We start from the raw sequence: 22,116 nt of genomic DNA on the forward strand, positions 1-22,116 counted from the left end.
CCTTCCTTCCTTCCTTCCTTCCTTCCCTTCCTTCCTTCCTTCCTTCCTTCCTTCCTTCCTTCCTTCCTTCCTTCCTCTGTTTCTATCTGTCTCTCTCTTTCCTTACCTTGTATCTTACAACTGACACTAAGTATTGGTTCCAAGGCAGAAAAGTGGTAAGGATTAGGCAGATGGGGTTAAGTGACTTATCCAGGGATACATAGCTAAGAAGTGACTTCCCATCTCCAGGCCTGGTTCCTGGTTCTCTATCTACTGAGTCAGTTAGCTGCTTATGCTTTTCTTTCTAAGCCCATAGGAGCTCCACCCCTTTTTCCTCCTCTCACATTTTAAAAAAATCTTTACCTTCTGCCTTGGAACCAATACTATGTTCCAAGGCAGAAGAGTGGTAAGGGTAGGCAATGGGTGTTAAGTGACTTGCCCAGGGTCACACTGCTAGGAAGTGTCTGAGTCCACATTTGAACCCAGGACCTCCCGTCTCTAGGCCTGGCTCTCAATCCACTGAGCCACCCAGCTGCCCCCACCCAACCTCATTTTAAAAAACTATCCATGAGATCTTTCAACCTTTCTGGAGCCATGTAGCTTGTAATATATCTTTCCAAGATTTAAATAACCTCTCTAGAAAATGGGGGAAAATTCTTATGATGTCAAATTACTAGACTGTTTCCAGGGAAAAGCAGGCCACTGCCATATTCCCATTTTTACTCCTGACAGGACACAGTTTAGGGTACAAAGCAATTGAAGTTCTCATCCTGCCTGTATCAAATATTGTTGAGAAGGAGAAATCTCAGGACAGGTAAAATGAAATGAAAGGAGCTTTTGACAACCAGTAAAAATGTATTTCAGACCAGCACTGGTCCATTAGCCAAAATCTAAAAAAACTATCCTAGAACATACATTTATGAAAAGGTCAGCTAGGGTGAGAGATACAGTCTACACATAAGGAATAGTTTTTTCCTGCCCCCAACCCCCAACCCCATCTGAAGTTCTCTACAGAAATTGGAACTTGGGTTCCCAGGATTAGTTCTTACTTCCACAGATAAGCATGTCAAGCAGATGCAAGATCATTTACCTTAAATGTAGCAAAGGCATCTGAAGCAATGTCAAATGTGGACAATTCCACATACTTGAAAAATTCTCTGAACTGACTGGAAAACAGGACAATTTTGGCAAGTGGCTCATATCGGATACATTCTCTCAGCATAATTCCACAACGTAAGGCAACCTGTGGTGCTTCATATCTAAAATGTCAAAAATATAAATATAGTGTTATTTTGAGATGCAAAATATTACCAAAATGCTTGTTATGAAAGAGCGCTTGACTAGAAAGAATTCTCTTCTGAACCTAGATTTGTTTTTTATTTTTATTTTTCCCCAAAAAATTTTATTATATTTTCCCAGTTCCCTGCAGAAACAATTTTTAACATTTGTTTTCTGACATTTTATGATCCAAATTCTTTCCATTCTTCTCTCCTTTCTCCCTTCCCAAAGGTGGCAAGTAATATGATATAGGTTATACAAATGCTATCATGCAATACTTATCTTCATATTCAACATGGTGGGAAAGAAGAAATATATCACATGTCCAAGAAAATATTCATGAAGGAAATGAAGTGAAAAATGGTATATGCTTTGATTTTCACTGAGATGCCATCAGTTCCTTTTGTGGCAAAGGATAGCATTTTTCATTATGAGTCCCTTGGAGCTGTCTTGGATTCTTGCATTGCTCACAGTAAAGTCATTCATGGGTGATCATCCTACAATATTGATGTTAATGTGTACAGTGTTTTCCTGGTTTTGCTCACTTCACTATGCATCCATTCATAAAAATCTTTCTAGATTCACAACTATCTCCAAAGGCTTTTCAGGAGGAGAGATGAACAAAACAGCATGAAGCTCGAAGGAGGAAAACCCCCTCAGAATCTTCCCCGCTTCTATGGGCAGCAGGAGACTAAGGAGGCCAACCCTGGCTCACAAGGGCAGTGAGGCCTGCATCAGGGTCCAAGCCTGGAGAAACCTGAAGGCCAAGTGAGGGCAGGATTGCAAAGCGGTCCTGGAAAGCACTGCTGGAAGATGGAATTTAAGCCAGGAGGTCAGGATCAGGATTTAAAAGACAAGGGTTTCTCCAGAGTAACCGGCCTTCTGCGGCCATGGCACGTGCATGCGTGCGTCCCCCCCGCCCTCGCTGTGTGTTGAACGATACGAGCTCTGTGTGATGTGTGGTCTCCTGACTCCGCTGCTCCAACAAGACCCTGAACTTGGAGAGAGCAGGGCTCCAGATTTTTGAGTTACAAACTTTTGTTTTTGAAGAACTTTTTTCCTCCTTAATACAAAATTACCTTTTTTTTAAATTTGAGAAACTACCTACTAGCCACTCAAAATAGGTAAGCAGTACATATTAACCATCATTAATTAACATTAGACTTTTTAATAGCTCAAGTATTAACAGTTACCAAGATACTCTGTCTAGACTATTTGATAAAATCCTTTCATCTTCACAACTGAATTTCTTCCATTTAAAAAAAATCATTATATCAAAGAAGAGCATTTTCATATACACAGCACAACACAAAAGAGGGCTCTATGTGAAACCAGAAGCTTCTTTTCTCACTATTTGCTTTTGTAACTCAATTTCTAAAATGAGACCAGTGGAAAATTTTTCCATCCCAGATTTTGAGTATATTATCTATTCTTTTCTTGATATAGTTTATGAGAACCATCTGTGAGACAAGAAATATGTGATATATTTATCATTGGTCTATTCTTGGGAATCATGATGACAACTTAAAAAAATCGTACCAGGCCTGGCTAGTCCAGGCTACTATTGTTTCTGACAGTCCTACCAACGATGTTTTAAAGAAGAGCAGAGCTCCAAGGCGACTATCTCAGAAGGGAAATGATTTATTTTCCCAAACAAACTAGTGTTCATAAATAAAAACTGTGGAGCTAGAACACATTTGGAATTTATTTTGTATTTCATTCTATACCGCTACTTTATAATAACAAATCCAACAATTTATACCCCTGGTCTAAAATAATCCTCATGTAGGGGAGAATGGCAGAAGGTATCTATATGAATGATATATGATGAAGAAGGGGAGAAAAGAGAGCTCTCAGCAAAGGGCCTCAATTTTTTCTGTAAAATATGAAGTAAAATTCTCAGCTGAGAGAGTGAAAGGAAGGGGAGGCAAAAGAAGTCCAAAGAATAGAAAAGATTGGAAGAACAATTGTGGAGAGTTGATAAGGGAAGCAGAATAGGATTGCCTAGCAACAGTGAGGGCCCAGTTGAGGTTATGTAGCATAAATTCATAGTGGACCCAGTTAGAACAGTTGTGTGATTTTCTCCACTTTTGTTTGGCAACACATATGTAGGAGTGAACATAACAATTGATTGGAATCATCTAAGACTGAGTCTTGACTGGGTATAATTAGTGATATGATCTAAGTGGGCTGCAGATTCAAAAGAGGTCAATAATGTAGAGTTGAATTGGTTCACCAAGGAGTCAAGATGGGGAGAAGAGAAAAGAGAGAACTGATGGGGATCAAAGGTCATGATGTGAATAAAGATTAGGGTTATATAAGAGAAGGATGAGCTGAAAAGCCAAGAGATCATAGTCAGATAAGGGAATTTCAGAATTACTGAATATGGAGGTGGTACGTTTGTGGATGATGGCAAGATTGAGAGTTTGCCCGCCATTGTGTGTGGCTGACATGGGGGGAATCATTCATGCTTAGGGCCTTTGAGGAAGAATCAATATGTATGATGAAGTACCCGAGGATGAGCACAGGAGTTGGGAAGGAGTGAAAAAACCACAAGCCAAGCAGGTATGAAACTCCCTGAGGAAGGAAGGGGAGTAAACAGTTTGGAGACAACAACTACCAGGATTTTGATTGGGGGACAGAAATGAATAGTGTGGGTATTATTGAGTTTTAGGGGAAGGGGGAGAGCCTGGAACTGGCAATGGGGAGCAAAGAAAGTTCCAACTCCTCCACCTCGACCGGTGATCTGGGGAGAATGAGTAAAGGTGCAGCCAGGCCTGAGAAGGCTGGTCAGGGAGGCTGCATCGTCATGGGGAAGCCAGGTTTCAGCAAGAGCTGCAGGAAGTAAGATGGAAGGACTGGCAGAGGAAGTTTATTGCCTGGACACAGACATTCCAAAGGGCACAGCGGAAGGACGAGGTGGAGTCAGGGTGAAGCTTTGGGGTGGGAGGGCTGAGGGAGATGGGAAGGAGGGACAGGGTGGCAGGGGGTGTTCAGTGGGGTTTGGATGATGATCTACAGGCGTTCTGAGTCACAGGTGTGAGAATGTTCATCATTTTGTGTAGCTGAAAGAACAAGTCAATTGAACAAACACTTAGTAAGCCATTCTGTGCAAGACACTGAGTTAGGTGCTGGGGATACAGTGGCAAAAACGGATTCAATCTGGATTCAAAAGCCAGTTTTGATACTTACAAACTGTATGGCCTTGAGCAAATTCCTTACCCTCCCTCAGTTTTAATTCCCTCTTCCTACCTCAGACATTGAGCTGTGGCCTTGGGCAACTCTCTTAACCTCTTCCTGCCATAGTTTCCTCAACTATCAAATCTGAGGGTTTAACTTGATGTTCTCTGGGGCCCCTTCCAGCTCCAAATCTGTAAGTCTATCATCCTATAATCTGTTAAAATGAGAATAACAGTTCCAGTACCACTGATCTCAGGGCAGTTGTGATAACAGTACTTTGTGAATTGTAAAGTGCTCGATGCAAGTGGTATTATTATTGAGAATTATAATCATAATGCTTCAGGAGACCTTTTCTTCCCTGACTGCCACTGGCTTACTATGGAATTTAAAATTAGGTGTTAGTTTTTGTTGCTCACGGATCAACTTAATAATTAGCTAGCAATGATCATTCTTTGCATAGTCACACCTGTCGTTTGGATGGCTGACTCTCAAACCCATAATTATAGATTGAGTGATAAAGCAGCAACCTCTGACCTGATCCTCTACATGCTTGCTTCAAACTACTTTTTTCTCTTTGTACATTGTTTCTTTCCTCTGTGAATTACTGCTGACACTTTTCAGTTTAAATTCATACAATTGTTCTGTATGTAAACCCAAACAGCTGAAGACTTGGAGATCTATGGTATTAAGCAAGGACATTTATTTTTTCAGACTATAATGTGGCACAGGCTCAAAATTGCAATAGCTTTTATGATCTTTAGAATACAGAATATTTGGGCAATGAACTACCAAAGGCAATCAATCACCATGTATTTGTTAATAAACAAGTGAGTAGTTTATTTTTCTAGGTAAGGGGTTGTAATATAGCAGAGGAAATTGGGTTTGTACATTCACAAGTCTTACATTTCATGCCAGGGAATAAAATTCACTTACCAATTTCATATGGAAATAATTTGTACAAGTCACAAGGAATAACAACAAAAAAAAGGCATTTTAGACTTTAAAAAGTGAAGTATACATGTTAAAACCAGTGGAAATACGCATCAGCCATGGTGAGGGTGGGACCTTGGGGGTGAAGGGGAAAGTAAGAGCATGAATTATGTAACTATGTTAACTTTTCTAAAAAATAAATATTAATAAATATTTTTTTAAAAAGTGAAGTATAGGGGGCAACTGGGTGGCTCCGTGGATAGAAAGCCAGGCATAGAGACAGGAGGTCCTGGGTTCAAATCTGGATTCAGAGACTGCCTCATTGTATGACCCTGGGCAACTCACTTACTCCCCTTTGTCTAGCCCTTACCACTCTTCTGTCTTAGAACCAACATACAGTATCGATTCTAACATGGAAGGTGAAGGTTTAAAAAAAAAGTAAAGTATAAATGGAACAAATTAGTGTGCTAATTTTTCTTCCTTGACTAGGTATCACGAATATACTCATAATTTAAAGGCTGAATTGTATTACAGTAAGCTATCACAGTGAGATCTTTTGTATATATGCATGTTCATGTGCAAATAATCAATTATGCTGTGCTACTTATTAAACTTAAGATTTGGGGAATGAGTAGTATCAAAACATAATGAGTCAAAAGGTAAGAACAATGACTTAAGCTAGCAATACAACAACCACAGTAAGTATAACACAGGAAATGACTAGAAGGAAATCTGCCCACTTAACAACAGAGCTCACATTATGCTGAGGAAAAAAAAATGACCTTTGTTATTACTGCTGGAGGCAAACTATGTCAGGCAGTACTGGAAAATTTTTGTATGATGCCATTCAACAAACACTAGCCCTCCTCAGCATAGCTACTTCTGAGTTACTTCTGTTTTTCACTAGGAAGCCATTTGATTTTCAAATAAGAATTTCAGGGGTGGGGATCAGATTTAAGGATCTTTCAAGATATTCTGAGCACAATAAACTAGGGTATCAGGTAAGATCCTTCTGAAATTCTTCAAAGAGAATGATTCTCTCTGAGACTGAACATAGATTACTTATCTAGTACATGATTTTACAAACTGGAAGGTTAGATTATATGAAAAAAAAATGAAGACAATCACAGGATACCAGACTGGTCGACTGGCATGCAAAAAGGTCATGATGGCATGGGGATGATGTGTGACAATATTTGGTTTAAGTTAAATTTAATATCATTCTGCTTGTATTAATATAAAAAAAATTTAAGAGCTATTAGATAATGTAATATTAAATTACTTCTGATTTAAAAGAATGGTTCTATAACATTCTTAGTATTTAAACAACATATTAAGGGACCTTGAATTTCCAATTAGATTTCTGACAACTTAACATTTAGTTAATCCATAAAAAAATGTTGGCCTCTAGCAAGAGATTTTCCTCATATACCTGAATTAGTAAAACCAAAAGGTTTCAGATTACTGAACCATATGAACCTAGGAAATTAAAATGAAAGAAGTATGTGCATTCTAAAAAAGGTTTGGATAGTATGACTTCAGCCTCAAAAATAAAAACCTTTATTTTTACTGCAGAGGACACAAGGCTATATATGAGATTTAATACTTTTTCCTAGGATCTAGAATAAGGGGTATTTGTATTTAAAAGATGGAATTCCCATTTTTCATTCTTTGCCCTACTCATATTATTTAGATAAAAATGGGCCTCCCTTTTGGCATTCATTCCCATGCCTTGGAAATGCTAATTTTTACATTAAACATATATAAATATCTAATTTTTGTGAATAAAAATTAGATGATCAACCTAATTATAGAATTGATTTATTCAATAGGAATGATATACCTTTTTTTCCCTAAATTTGAAATATATGAATAACATTTAACTATACAGCTCCAAATCATCTATTCAAATGACATTGACCACTGGTAAATATTGGCTATAATGAATAAAAATAACAAAAAGAGTTCAGATATTTAAAAACTAAGCAAAATTCATGCTTAAATCCATTTAAGAGTTCAGTAATAAGGCAATTAAATTCACTTTAGAATTAAAAAAAGAATTCAGTGGCAATAAGCAAAATGCAATAAGCATTATACTTTTAGATAAAAGTAATAGTTAACAATTTTCCCCCTCTATATTTAACCTAAATCTTTTTTACAATTTCTACCCAGAGTTCCTAATTCCCCCTTCTAAAACCAAACAATATCAATTTCATCTCCTTCCACACTTTGAAATACGGTGTCAACTACTATGCCTTTACCTCACCTCTCTATTTGTCTATCTCTTTTTTGTTCTTCTTTCACATCTACTTTCTCTTACATTTACCTGTATATATATTTCATTCTCACAGGAGAACCCAAGTTCTATGAGGGTAGAAATGTATCATATTTTGTCTTTGTTTCCACAATGCTTAGCACAAAGTAAGTTAACTGATATTTACTGAATTTGATAAACTTGTTTGGTGCTAAGACTTGTTTTGTAAGACATAGATGGAGTAGCAGAAACATTTGTCATCCTATAACTCTGTAATTTTAGTTAGTTTGGGTTTTCTGAGACTTAAGACCACCTTAAAAACCCAGTAAACTACAGAAGAGCATATAAGCATAATCTGAAACTACAGTTAATTGACCTGAGAAGACCAGATTATTGGTTACCCAAAGGCCCAGTGTGTTCCTGTCAGGTGATTGGTATTCAATATATTCCTATAATGTACTACAGATATTATGATGTTTCAGGACTCTTAGAGTATGCCAAAAATATTCTTGCACAGATGGGTAGCTACTAAGTGTCTAAAACCATTTATGCCAAAGGTTCTGATTTTTAAAAATTAGTATTGGCAACATTTGAAATGAGGCAAATGCAATATACCATTTACAAGGCTATTGCTCCATAATCAAAACTTTTTATTGGAAACCATACACTGGGTAAAAAAGAAAATCAACAAAAACAAAAGCACCTACCCTTTAAGAAGCATAAATAAGATATGAGGATGTGCACTAATGTATTCCACTGTAGGACTTCGAGTACCTATTTGTCTTCTCAATATGTTGTTAAATATCTGGGTTACATCTTTTTTCCCCTGTTGAAGAAACAAACATGAGAAATGTGACATATAATTTAAAAAAAGCAAATTGTACTTAACATTAAGCTTAATAATTCATATATAATCCATTTTTTGTTCTTTGTGTACTGAAATGTTCAGAGTTGTTGATAGTTCCTAATGGCATGGGATAGGGATAGGGGCTGACTGATTATGGCTTCACAGTATAATTTAAAAAAAAACCACTATGTGTTAAATTATCCAAGAGTTCATGCTGATTATACCTGTTCCATAACTAAAACTTTTTGTTATAGTAAGAGATATCATCTAGAAAACAGAGAGGTTGGGGTGGCCCCCACTCTAGTACCTTCCATCTATAAGACTAGACAAAAGCAGAAAAGCATAACAAGAAAAATAGCTGAAATAAGACAACTGAATTTTAATTATTCTTTTTTCCCTTCTACATAATCAACAAAAACACTATGATGATTTTTTAAATTTTTAGAAATTAGGAGGGAAAGTAGGAAAAAGATAGGGCAAACTGAAAATGTAAAAGATGAAGTTCATATAGGTCAAGACCCATTTTTTTTGTGGTTGCCTTTTCTTAGTAACTTTATTATCATTCAAAGCATAAAATAAGGAGGTAGCTAAAATATGGCTCAGTGGATAGAATGTCAGACCTAGAGATGGGAGGTCCTGGGTTCAAATCTGACCTCAAACACTTTCTAGTTCTGTGACCCTCAGCAAGCCACTTAACCATCATTGTCTGGTCCTTATTGTTCTTCTCCCTTAAAACCAACACATACTATTGGTTCTAAGATGAAAAACTTAAAAACTGTTTATTTATTTATTTGTTCATTTCAATTATTTATTTGTTTGTTTATTTATTAAAACCTTTACCTCTGCCTTGGGCTCCAAGGCAGAAGAGTGGTAAGGGCTAGGCAATGGGGGTCAAGTGACTTGTCCAGGGTCACACAGCTGGGAAGTGTCTGAGGCCAGATTTGAACCTAGGACCTCCCATCTCTAGGCCTGGCTCTCAATCCACTGAGCCACCCAGCTGCACTCCACCCCCCAATTTTTTTTAATTAAAAAGAAACAAAACAAAACTTCCCTGCATTGTCCTGAGTGTCTTTTTTGGTCCAGGTAGAATGAAAGCTCCTTGAGATGAAGGAATACTTCATTTTTTATCTTTGTGTATCCAATGCCACAGACAGTACAAGGATGTAGTAAGTGATTAATAAATATTTGTTCATTAACTGATTGATAGATGCAAGTGACCTTGGGGGTTCGTGTAAGAGGTTCCTTGCAGAAAAAGTAAGCTCTCACCCAGATAGTTTGTGGCTGTCCCCAAACTTGAGATTTTCCTAGATAAAGCCTTCATTCCTATAAAATAAATAAGTCCAGGATAGCCTGGATTTCTTAGAGAAGTCTTGGATAGAAACAAATTTTGTTGAGTTGTCCTGGACTCAAAAGACTTCCATCACTTAAAGGGCAAAGTTATATCCCAATTGCCTTTCAGACATGCTCTTTTTGGTGGGTGGTTGAGGCAACTAGGTGGCACAGTGGATAGAGCCCCCAGCCTAGAGACAGGGTTCAAATCTGAAAATCTGGATACAGGCACTTCCTATCTGTGTGACCCTGGGCAAGTTATTTAACCCCCATTGCCAAGCCCTTACCAGTCTTATGTCTTGGCATCAATATTTAGTATCGATTCTAAGGGTAATGGTTTAAAAAAAAAAATAAGTGCTTCTATCAGTAAGTAAAATGTGTCACAGAGCCAAGATTAGAAGATCCAAAGTTAAAAGCAACCTTAAAAGATTGAGGCCAGTCCTCTCATGTTACAGGTCAAGAAACTGAGACTTGGAAAAGTGATTCCAGATCATATAGCTAGTTAGTGGCAGAAAAAGAATTAAAACCCGGATCTTCTGCTCATTCATTTATATCAGACTGCTTGCTGATCTAGCAGCTTCTTCAGTGTTCCACAGGAACAATCACAGTACTGCAGGTCAAAAGGAAAAGATAGAACAAGTAAGATCTGCTGGAAATTATACTCAAAGATTTCAATACATATATACTTTATGATCCTATCACTCTAGTTTTACACATTCTTTATAATTTTAAAAATTAATGCCAAATAATTTTGATGACTAAATTGAGTGATTAATGGTATTTTTTTAAAAATAAGAATTTTTATACTGGATTCATATCCCCTCTACCTTATAGCCTACAAGATAGAAGCATATGCCAAATTCAGGCTCATCCTGTCTGTCTCTCTGTCTCATGAGCTCCCGTTTCATGGCTCCAAATCTTTCTTACTTAATTTTTCACCAGCCTGATATAATTGAAAAAGAATGTCTCTAACTAAATAAAGGATAGAGGCAATCTCAAAGATAAAACAATAAGCTTCAATTACAATGGAAAGAACACTAGCTATAGAGTCAGATCACTCGGGTTCAAATCCTATCTCATTTACTACCATTTAACCCTGAGGAAGTCACTTAACCTCTCTTCAGGCCACAAATAACTTAGCTGTAAAATGGTGGAAATGTGTTCTTTAAGGTCCCTTGCAACTCTAAATTCATAATGCTATTTGCTTTTTGATCAATACAACTGGGATAAGATGGAATTGTGAAATCAATTGGGTAAAAAATTCCTCTGTATCAAATATTTTTGATAAGGGTCTGATATTTAAGATATATAACAGAAATATATAAAGTCAAAAGCCATTCATTAATAGATAAGTGGCCTAGTATATTAACATTTCTTAAAAGAAAATGTTTCGGGGCAACTGGGTAGCTCAGTGAATTGAGAGCCAGGCCTAGAGACGGGAGGTCCTAGGTTCAAATCTGGCCTCAGACGCTTCCCAGCTGTGTGACCCTGGGCAAGTCACTTGATCCCCATTTGCCTACCCTTACCACTCTTCTGCCTTGGAACCAATACACAGTATTGACTCCAAGACAGAAGGTAAGGGTTCTAAAAAAATAAAAGAAAAAAGAAAATTTAAAAAAAGAAAATGTTTCAAACTATTGATAATCATGTGAAAAAATGCTTCAAATCACTAGTAATAGGAGAAATGCAAATGAAAATAACCTAAGGTTTTACTTTACACACAGCAACTTGGAAAAGATAACAAAAGACCAATAATAACTCATGAGGGTGGGGTACTGTAGAAAGACATTAATGAGTAGTTGGTGGAGCCATGAATGGGAATAACTATTCTCAAAAGTAACTTGGAATTAAGCAAATGAAACAACTGAAATGTCTAAACTCTTTGAAAGATTTCACTGATAGCCATATACACCAAGGAGGTCATAGATGAAAAAGATTTCCATATTTGCCAAAATACTTATAGCAACACTTTTTGTCATTGCAAAGAATCAGAAACAAAGTAGATGCCCATTAATTAGGTAAGGGATAAATACATTATGATATATGTGTTAATGAAATATTATTGTGCTATAAGAAATAACAAATATCCCAGTTGTGTGACCCTGGGCAAGTCACTTAACCTTCATTGCCTAGCCCTTATCACTCTTCTGCCTTGGAGCCAATACACAGTATTGACTCCAAGACAGAAGGTAAGGGTTTAAAAAAAAAAAAAGAAATAACAAATATGATGAACACAGAAGAAAGAATGATGTGATGAAAAGAGAAATAAGCAGTCAGGAACATAAGGTAAACAATGACTGCAGCAATATATATAGAAAGAAGAACCAAAATGGAATGTTCTGGTGAAATTATAAACAGTAAACTTGGCTCCAAAAAAGAAAAGTTGAGAAGATATTTATTCTTCCCCAAGCCCTGACTCCTTTGCAAATTTAGATAACTGTATGGGTAACATTTCATAGAGCATCAGATTTTTTTTCAATGTGCTGATTTATACTGGTCAATTATTCTCTTCTTCCTGCTTTCAAAAAAAATTCTTTGTAATAAAGGATGGCTCTCTGGGAGGGGGAAGAGGAAGGGATTCAGGGTGAAGTAAGCTTAAGTGATATATAAACAAAATATATCAACATACTCTATTTTAAAAAATGAGAAGGTACTGAGGGTTTTTGAATAGAGAGTAATAGGTCACGATTGGAACAGAACATAAAAATGATGACCCAGACCCAAACAAGAGGGAACTGACAATAAGAAAAACTACCAGTTAAGAACCTAATATAATAAGTAGCATGGGTAAAAAAAAGATGAGGTCCAGATATGGGTTTTACAAAAATGGAAAGGGGCACAAATATGAGAGGTATTGATGGGATAGAAATCCAAAATGATTCTGAAGTTGGCTAACTGAAAAGATAGCACTGTCATCAATAATAACTATAAAATATGGGGGAAGATTGTCTTAGAAAGAAGTTTAATTTTAGAAATGTGAGTTTGATGTACTAGTAGACTATCCAGTTGAAAAATATCAGGTAAGTAGATGGTATCTAAAGAAATATTGAGGGTAGAGATATAAATATGGGCATTATCTGCACAGGGGAGAAGTATACAAGTATCCCAATGAAGAGTACATAGAATGAAGAGGACTAAGGTCAGAAACTTGGGGGCACACATTTATCAGGCCAAGAAAAATGAGGCACTGAGGAGAGAGACAGTGAAGAAAGAGTAATTAGAGGGGAAACAATGAAGAGCAATATTACTAAGGCCAAGAAAAGAAGGTTATCAAGAAAGAGGTATGGATTCATATTGTCAAATACCAGGGAGAAGAGTCAAGTATGAGGACAGAAAAAAGGACTATTGAATTTAGTAATGTGGAAGTCATTAGGAACCTCAAAGAAAGCTGTTTTAGTAGAAAGTTATGGACTAAAACCAGAATGCAATTAATGAGAGGATGATGAGGAAAAGGAGGCATTAAGTGTAGACCACTTTAGAAATCTGGTAGTAAAATGGAGAGGAAAGGGGATGACAGCTTGAGGAGGCATCAGAGTCAAAAGAAGATTCTTTTTTTTAAAGAATGAGAAAATAAGCATATTTGTGAGTTAAAGGTAAGAAGACAGTAGAAAAAGAAAGACTGAAGAAAAATGACAGATGATTAATGAAGCAAAGTCCTAGAGAAAACTGGAGAGAATATGCTAAAAGTCTATAGAACTGGATATAAGGTATAAGTTGGGGAATTTGTTTCCCTAAAGAAGCTACATTTTGTGAGATTAGAGAATGGGTAAAGACACTGAGAAGTTAAGAGGAAAAAAAACTAAATTCAATTCAACAAGAACTTATTGTGTCTGCCATGTGGATGTGCCAGGGAAACAAAGAAAAAAATGAAATGATTGTATTTTCTGCCAAGATGGCTCCATGAACAGGAGGAATAATGCCTGTCTCCCGCATTTTTACTTCAATAAAACACTGAAGTTCACACCAATGATAAAAAAAAATGTAATAAGTAATTATGGGAACTTTTTCTACCCTAGATCTACATAATGAACCATTCAGAAGCCAATAGATAATAGAAAGGGGGCTCCTCTTCAACAAAGCCACGGCCATTATAAGGCATCCTTCTGGCATGACCAGAGATGGGGCAGTGGAATATATGCACCTTATAAGATTTTGTGTCTTGAGGCATTAAAAACAGAGTACTTCCTTGAGAAAGCACCAGATTGCTCAGAAAGCTTCAGAGTAGGGACCTTGGAAGCCCCAAGGAGCAGCAAACAAGTAGTAACCAGCAAATAGTGAAATGCCACAGCACAATGAAACTGGGACATCTCAGGTCAAGGGACTCTGAGGTCCCTAATACTCTGTCCTGAGATGCTAATGAGGGCCTTCAAAATCTAGCACCTCTGAATCTTGGATGGGGTCAGGGGACAGATAAGGAGGGACCAAACCTTGGGAGATGGGGGTTAATATAACCTAGGGACCTTGATTTTCAGGGCTGGACACTCCATCCAAAAGTATAGCAGAAGGCAGAGCCCAACCTTGGCAGAAAACCTCTATTCAAGAACTAAAACTGGAGAGAGAAATAAATCAAAGAAATCACCAACTAGAGCAAAAAAAGATCCATGTAAATCTAAACAGTCATAAAAAGGACAAAGCAACTCTATAACAACTGCAAGGCAGAAACTCAAACCCTGAGGCTCCATTTCACATCCCATATTGGTTAAATTGACAAAAAAAGAAAAATGACAAATGTTGGAGGGGCTACAGGGAAAAATGGGCACACTGATACACTGTTGGTGGAAAGGGGAATTGGTCAAACCATTATGGAAAACAAGACTGGACTATGCCACAAAAGTTGTTAAACTGTTGTACCATATGTCCTCTTAAGTGTGATAATGAGATTAAACCCACCATGCCCATTTTTAGATTTAATCACTAAAAGTGTAAACACCACCACTTAATTCTCTAGTGGGGGAGGTCTATAAACCATGTGTGTAAGAGTGGGTAACGAAACAGAATTGACTGGCTGCCCCCTGGGCAGTCCTAAACAAAGAGTTTGTTGTGATTGGACACGTAAACTAGAAGGAAGGCACAGGAAGTGACGCAAAAGAAGTGCTTTTAAAAGGGAGTGACAACTTCCTGTAAGTGAGTTCTTGTTCATTTCTTGGAGCTGGAGTTTGAGTTGGAGATGCAGCTTACTAGACCTGAGACCTGAGATCTGAGACCTTGGTGAGACTGTTCCTAAATCTCTCTCTTTGAACTGCCACATGGTGAGTGATTAGGACTAACTTCTTGGATTGTTCTGAAGGGATTCTTTTCTTGAGAGAGGCTTTGTGACTGAAGCCTTGCCTTATTCATCCCTGGGCCTTTGGCCCTCAGCCTTCGGTTCAAGGCAGAGGTTTCTCTGACTGAGGACTAATTAGACCTGCCTGGATTGAGCCAGGGGCTGGAGCAAATTACTTGGTGTGTTAAGTTAGTTATTTTACCCTATCCTCTCTCTGATTTTCTTACTTTCACTCTCTCTTCTCATTTGTAAATTAACTACCATAAAAGTCATTCTGACTTGAGGTTTTTCATTAAGAATTAAATCAATTCCTTGGCAACCACCCCTTTAAATATTCAAACAAGCCAAACCCTAATTTTTACACCTTACATAAGGAATACCATTATTACTAGGCCTATACCTTAAAGAAACCAAAAGAATGAGGAAAAGGTTCTATATCTATAAAATATTTATAGCATCTCTTTTTCTAGTGACAAAGAATAGGAAAATAAGGGGAGGGAAAGAGGGCCACCAAAAGAAAATGGTTAAATAAATTATGGTATATTAATTAATTGGTTACAGTTGTGTAGTGAAGTATGTTGAAAAACAGTTTCACAGAAACCTGGGAACATTTATATGAATTGATGCAGAGTGATATGAGTAGAACCAGAAGAATAATTTATACAAGATCAACCACAATGTAAAAGACAATTCTAAAAGACTTAAGAACTCTGATCAACATAATAATTAGCCATGATTCTATAGGGTTGATAATTAAAAATGCTATTCACTTCCTGACAAGAGAAGTGATGGACTCATGAAGAATGAGAAACATTTCTGATCACAGATACTATAATATGGTTATTTGTTTTGTCTTACTCCACATTTTGTTATAAAAGCTTTTTCTTGCCTCTCCACCCCCAGGGGAGGAATATAGAGGGTGAAAGAATAAATGTTTGACAACAAAAAATAATTAATTTACAAAATTAATCAATTTTTGTTCCTGTTTCTAATTACTTTACATTATATTTATCTGTGGATACATTATCTTTTCTCCTAGTAGAATGTAAACTCTTTGAGCCTGAGTTTCCCTGAATAAAGGAGCAGTTTATTAGTTGTTAGATGCTGAAGACCTAAGCATATCGTTGTACAGGTGCTTAACAAATGTTGAAATAAATTAATAAAAATGATTATCATTATTTTAATCATTATCGATTTAACTCAAATATTCAAATGGACCTATGATTCCATTGCTTTGGATGTTCCATTGAGTGCTATGGATTGCCATCCATCCATGGCTGCCCATTACATGTGACTACTGCTCATGTCTTCCAAGATGGTTGACATGGAGGGCTGACTTTGATGAAGACTTCTTTTCTTCTGATGTTATGAGAACACTAAGAGAGCACTTTAACTCTATATCTGTGACCACACTCATACCACGTCACCAGCCCACCTTTGTATTCTAGCATACACAGCATTTTTATGATGACAACATTTTTTATTTTATTTTATTTTTTTAAAAGCCTTACTTTCTGTCTTAGAATCAACACAATGTATTAGTTCCAAGGCAGAAGAGTGGTAAGGGTTAGGTCATGGGGGTTAAGTGACTTGCCCAGGGTGACATAGCTGGGAAGTGTCTGAGGACAGATTTGAACCTAGGACCTCCTATCTCTAGGCCTGGCTCTCAATCCACTGAGCCACCCAAATGTCCCTATGATATTTACTTTTAATTTCTTAGAGTGTTCCATGACTCACAGTCATGTAATAATGTTAGCAAAATTTGGCATTAAAAATATGTCTGTTTCTTTTCTTTTTTTTTTTTTTAAACCTTTACCTTCCATCTTGGAGTCAATACTGTGTATTGGCTCCAAGGCAGAAGAGTGGTAACGGTAGGCAATGGGGGTCAAGTGACTTGCCCAGGGTCACACAGCTGGGAAGTGTCTGAGGCCAGATTTGAACCTAGGACCTCCCATCTCTAGGCCTGGCTCTCAATCCACTGAGCTACCCAGCTGCCCCCATGTCTGTTTCTAAGAGAAGTTTAGGATCATTAATGGACTTTTGCAATTTCTCAAAGGCAATCCAGGTTATTTCTACTGTTTAATCCCAGGCCCAAATCACTGTCCATTTGTAAAAAGATCAGAAAAAAGGGAAAATGACCTATCTGCACAAAAAATATTTATTGTAGCTCTTTTTGTGGTAGCAAAGAATTGGAAATTGAGAGCTTGTCAATCAGTTGGGGAATAGTTGAATAAGCCATGGTATATGATTGTGATGGAATACTATTGTGCTATAAGAAATGATAAGCAGGATGATTTTGGAAATATCTGGAAAGACTTATATTAGCTGATGCAAAGTGAAGCGAGCAGAGCCAAAAGAACATTGTACACAGTGACAGAATCATTTTTTGACAAAAGACTTTTAATAGCCTAGTTATTCTCAGCAGAGCAGTGACCAAAGACATACCAGAGACTCATGATGAAAAATGCCATTTGTCCTTCAAGACAGAACTTATGGAGTCTGAATGCAACTGAAACATACAATACTTCACACTTTTTACTTCTTTTTGTTTGAGATCTCTTCTACAAAATGTCTACTATGGAAAAATACTTTACACGATTGCACATGTAAAACCTAGATCAGATTGCTTACCTCTTAGAGGGGAGGGTGGGGTGGAAGGGTGTGAGGGTGGAAAGGAAGGAGAGAATTTGGAACTCAAAACTTTTAAAAAATGAATGTTAATTATCACTGGTAAATATTTGAAGATGGGAAGAGCCTCCTTCTTTGAAAAGGGAAAAAATGTCTTCCACAAAAGAGGGTACATAGCAATTCAATAGTTGACAATAGACCAAAACCATCATGTTTAATCAACTATAAATAAATCAACTACAAATAAATAAATAAATAAGGCTTTCAAAAGTGTTTAATATCAACTAAATTGGCAACATAGTAATCACAAGAAATGATACGTAAAAGTGATTACAGTAGTTGAAGAATAGAAAACATGATCCAATACTCCACCAGACTTTACTCTCTCCCCTCTCCAATTCATCCTCCATAAAGATGAGAAATTGATCATCCTAAAACACAGATATGACCACCATTGATGGAACTTCCCTACTCAAATATCTTCACAGGCTCCCTATTGCTTCTAGGATAAATACAAAAATTTCATCTTGTAGTCAAGGTCCTCCAAAACCTGGCTCCCATCTACTTGTCCAGTCATTTCACCATTCCCTTTCTTATACTCTTCTTTCCAAATAAACTTTCCTGTTGGTAGTTCTCCACATATAATGTTTCATATCCCACATCTGTACCTTTGCCCATGTCTAGAATGTACTCTCTTCACTTTCACCTATTGGAATCTCTAGCTTCTTTCATGATGCAGATCAGGTACTACCTCCTACATGAAGCCTTTCCACATTCTCCTAAGTTATTAGCAGCCATCTTGAAATCATATTTCAAATGAGATACAGTATTTTGAAGATTCCAGAAAGGGGCTTTGAAGGGGCAAGCATATCAAGAAGCAGGTTTACTGACATTAATTTGAATGCTGCCTGCCTGTTCAATCATGAATTGATATCTTAGCAGAATCTGGCTGAGCATTATAAAAGCAATTTATGTAAAGTGAATTCACTACTAAATAAAGTATTACTTGTGCTATATTCTCACCTATAGTATATCACCATATCGCACTAAAGGATATTCATAATGATGAGCCAATAATGGCTGTTATCTTCCATATACTCTTAGGAAGCAAGGCAAATGCATGGAAACATTTCAGGAAGATTAAAAAAAAAGTCTAACACTTAAAGGCTTAACTCAGTTGTGTGGTCCAGTTGGCTCTTTGCTATGATTCAGTGCTTGAGTGTTCTGGGAGCTGCTTATTGGGTAAGAGATAAAACCATCTGCTGAGAACTTACTAATAAAATCTGCTTAACATCTCTCCATTTCTGAGAGTTAACTGAGATTTACTTGTGACAAGCCCACAATCTTAAAAGTAAACTAATGTTTGAACTGGGAAAATAAACCAAGATTCCTGTCTCGAACACTAGTGTTTTCTCACTACACTACAATGCATTTATTCATTAGACAGAGCGAGTAAGTGAACTATGTGACAGGTAGTACAGTGTCTGCATTTACTACAGTTTAGGAGCTTGCCAAGTAGCAATATAACTTCCTATTTCCATAGCTTTTTTTTTTTGTTTTGGTCCAGGCATGCCTTTTAAATGCCTAACACTGAACTCAGTCCAGTATTACTGCTTATAACTTATTAGTAAACTGTGCGTAATACTTAAGGATAATATGTCTATGTAAAAAAAAGCACAGGAAATTTGAGAGAGTTCTCCCCAAAGTCTTAATTTGTTGAATTGAATGAAATAAATGATTTAGAAAAGTCACGGAAGATTAACTGACTGTTCCATTCAAACCAAATGACTCAAGTGACCCACTGAGAATGATAACACAGCTTACCTCAAAGTCGATCAGCTGAAGGTCCGCTATCAGGGTTACAAGCAGACCACTAGTATACAGTTCTTGGGCTAACTGGGCCACGGCTTCTGTGGGTGGTTCCTTGTCATTTGTACCACACAAAATTTCCTTCATTGCTTGCAGTGACTTAGACACTTCTTCTGAAGCCTGATAACCAAAGAGGATATTAATGATAATAAATTTTAAAAGGAATGAAAATATCCAGATAACAAAACTCAATCATTACTTATAATCAGTAACACAAGTCTAGGTTGGAGGCATAAATATCCCAATTACCAGAGTAATAATTCCACATTATCTTCTTCTAATCAGATCACATCTGAAATACTCTGTTCAGTTTTCAATACTTTATTGAAGGGACCTTGATAAATGTGTATATTCTGTAATTTCAAGGAAAGAAACCTATGTTACAAAAGGAATAGCTAAATAAATAGGATATTAGCTAAATAAAGAGAAGACTAAGGGAAGACATGATGGGCTGATTTGTAAAAGTAGGTGTAGACGTGTTTGATATGGCTCTAGGGTACAAAACTAGGACCACTGGGTGAAAGCTAAAGGGAAAACAGATTTCAGCTCGAAAAAAGGAGCAACTTCCCAACAATCAGATCTATTCAACAATGGCATGGATGGCCTCATGAAATTTTGAACTTTTTGTAACTTAAAGTATTTGTACAGGTGATCGCCTGATGTGAACATTATAGAAGGGCTTACTGTATGCCCAGATATGGTTAAATTAAATTATTTTTAAAGAATCCTCTAACATCATTATCTATTGATGAATGTTGATGAATAGAATGATGAAATTTTAAGGCTAATCCCTAGGACATTAATTAATGACATGATATTTCTATCATGACAAACCATTTTGTCATTGCTTTTTCCCTCTTCCATATATAAGGACCATTTGAGTTTGTTTTTTCAACCATTTTGGAAAGACACTGAAACATTTCATCTTTCTTTTCATGGAATCTTAGAATCTCAAAATTGAAAATGCCCTCAGAGTTATCTAGTACAACCTAGAAGCACGAATACATTTTTCAGATACAGATATGTCACTCTTTAACTCAATAGATGCAGTGGTATCCTATTGACTGAAATAAAATATCAACTTTTCTTCTTAGCCTTTAAAGTCCCTACATCTTGGCCCCTAAGCTATCTTTCTAACCTCATTCCACCATATCATGTAGTATGTGATCCTGTCAAATGGCCTTTTTCTATATCCATCAAAAACGGCATTCCATCTTCCATCTCCACATATCAGGACTGTTGTCCCCCATGCCTAGAATGTACTCTTTCTTCTCCCCCCTTTTTAAAAAATCTTTTTCTTCTGACTTAGAATCAATACTATATATTGGTTCCGAGGCAGAAGAGCAGTAAGGGCTAGGCAATGGGGGTTAAGTGACTTGCTCAGGGTCACACAGCTAATAAGAGTCTGAGGCCAGATTTGAACCCAGGATCTCCTGTCTATGGAGTTGGCTCTTTGCTCTCAATTCATTGAGCCACCCAGTTGTTCCCTCTTCTTCACAAACACCCCCTCTTCCTTTAAGGCAGTGCTCTAGCACCACCTTCTTTGTGAAGTTTTTTTGATTCCCAACCACTAATGCCTAATCTCCTCCCCTTGTATTCATCTACCTTGCATTGATATATGTACTTGTTGTCTATCAGGTTAGAACATGAGCTCCTTAAGGATGGGAATTGTTTCATTCTCTGTATTTTTATCCCCTGTACTGAGCTCAGGTGCCTGGCATTTAATAGATATTTATTGTTGTTGTTTGGTCATTTTTCAGTCATGATTGTTCATGACCCCACTAGAAGTTTTCTTGGCAAAGATGCTGGAATAGTTTGCCATTTCTTTCTCCAGCTTATTTTACAGATGAGGAAACAGAGGCAAAGAGGGTTAAGTGACTTGTCCAGGGTCACATGGCTTGTGAGTGTCTGAAACCCAATTTGAATTCAGGAAAAGGAGTTTTCTTGACTCCATGCCTGGCACTCTATCCATTATGCCACTTACCTGCCTCAAGAGCTTAATAAATGTTTGTTATTGATTTTCAATATCCCTGACAAGTGGCCATTCAAGCTCCACTTGAGTATTTCCAATTAAATTTAGGAAATACTTATTAGACACCTTCAATGCGCTAGTCACAGAGAACAAAAAGTCAAAACAACAGTCTCTGAAGAGTAGGGAGTTATGGTGGCTATAGTGGGAAGATTCAACACTTAAACATATGAATAAATTCAGTTTAATTTGGAGAAGAAAAGAATACAGTTATAGGGATGAGGAAAGAAAGCCCTGAAAGGACTTGAGCTGAGCCTTAAATTAAACTAAGGATTCTAAAAGGCAGAGGTGAGGAAAGAATGAAACCAAGACAGATGATGGGGAGGATCAGTGATTGTCAGGTCAGGTCAATTAACCTGAATTCAGGTTAACACCGTACACATTAAGGGGATATACTCACAGAATAAGACATGTGCAATGAGAAAACTTAGAAACCAGAAGGGGACTAGAATGATGGAGAACAATCAGTGAAAGAAAAATCAAAGAGAGAGAGAGAGAGAGAGAGAGAGAGAGAGAGAGAGAGAGAGAGA

General features: G+C 37.0%; 1 protein-coding gene across 1 annotated transcript in view; it reads right to left on the bottom strand.

The window, feature by feature from the left end:
• Positions 1-22,116, bottom strand: part of CAB39L (calcium binding protein 39 like) — a 165,830-nt gene that overhangs the window by 38,147 nt on the left and 105,567 nt on the right. Inside the window, exons 3-5 of the mRNA XM_044668237.1 lie at positions 19,513-19,677; positions 8,329-8,447; positions 1,070-1,238 (exon numbers count right to left, since the gene is read on the bottom strand). Coding sequence (XP_044524172.1) covers positions 1,070-1,238; positions 8,329-8,447; positions 19,513-19,677 — 453 coding nt within the window. The remainder of the gene's footprint in view (positions 1-1,069; positions 1,239-8,328; positions 8,448-19,512; positions 19,678-22,116) is intronic.

The sequence above is a fragment of the Gracilinanus agilis genome, chromosome 3 (assembly GCF_016433145.1).
Source record: "Gracilinanus agilis isolate LMUSP501 chromosome 3, AgileGrace, whole genome shotgun sequence".
Lineage (NCBI taxonomy): Eukaryota > Metazoa > Chordata > Mammalia > Didelphimorphia > Didelphidae > Gracilinanus > Gracilinanus agilis.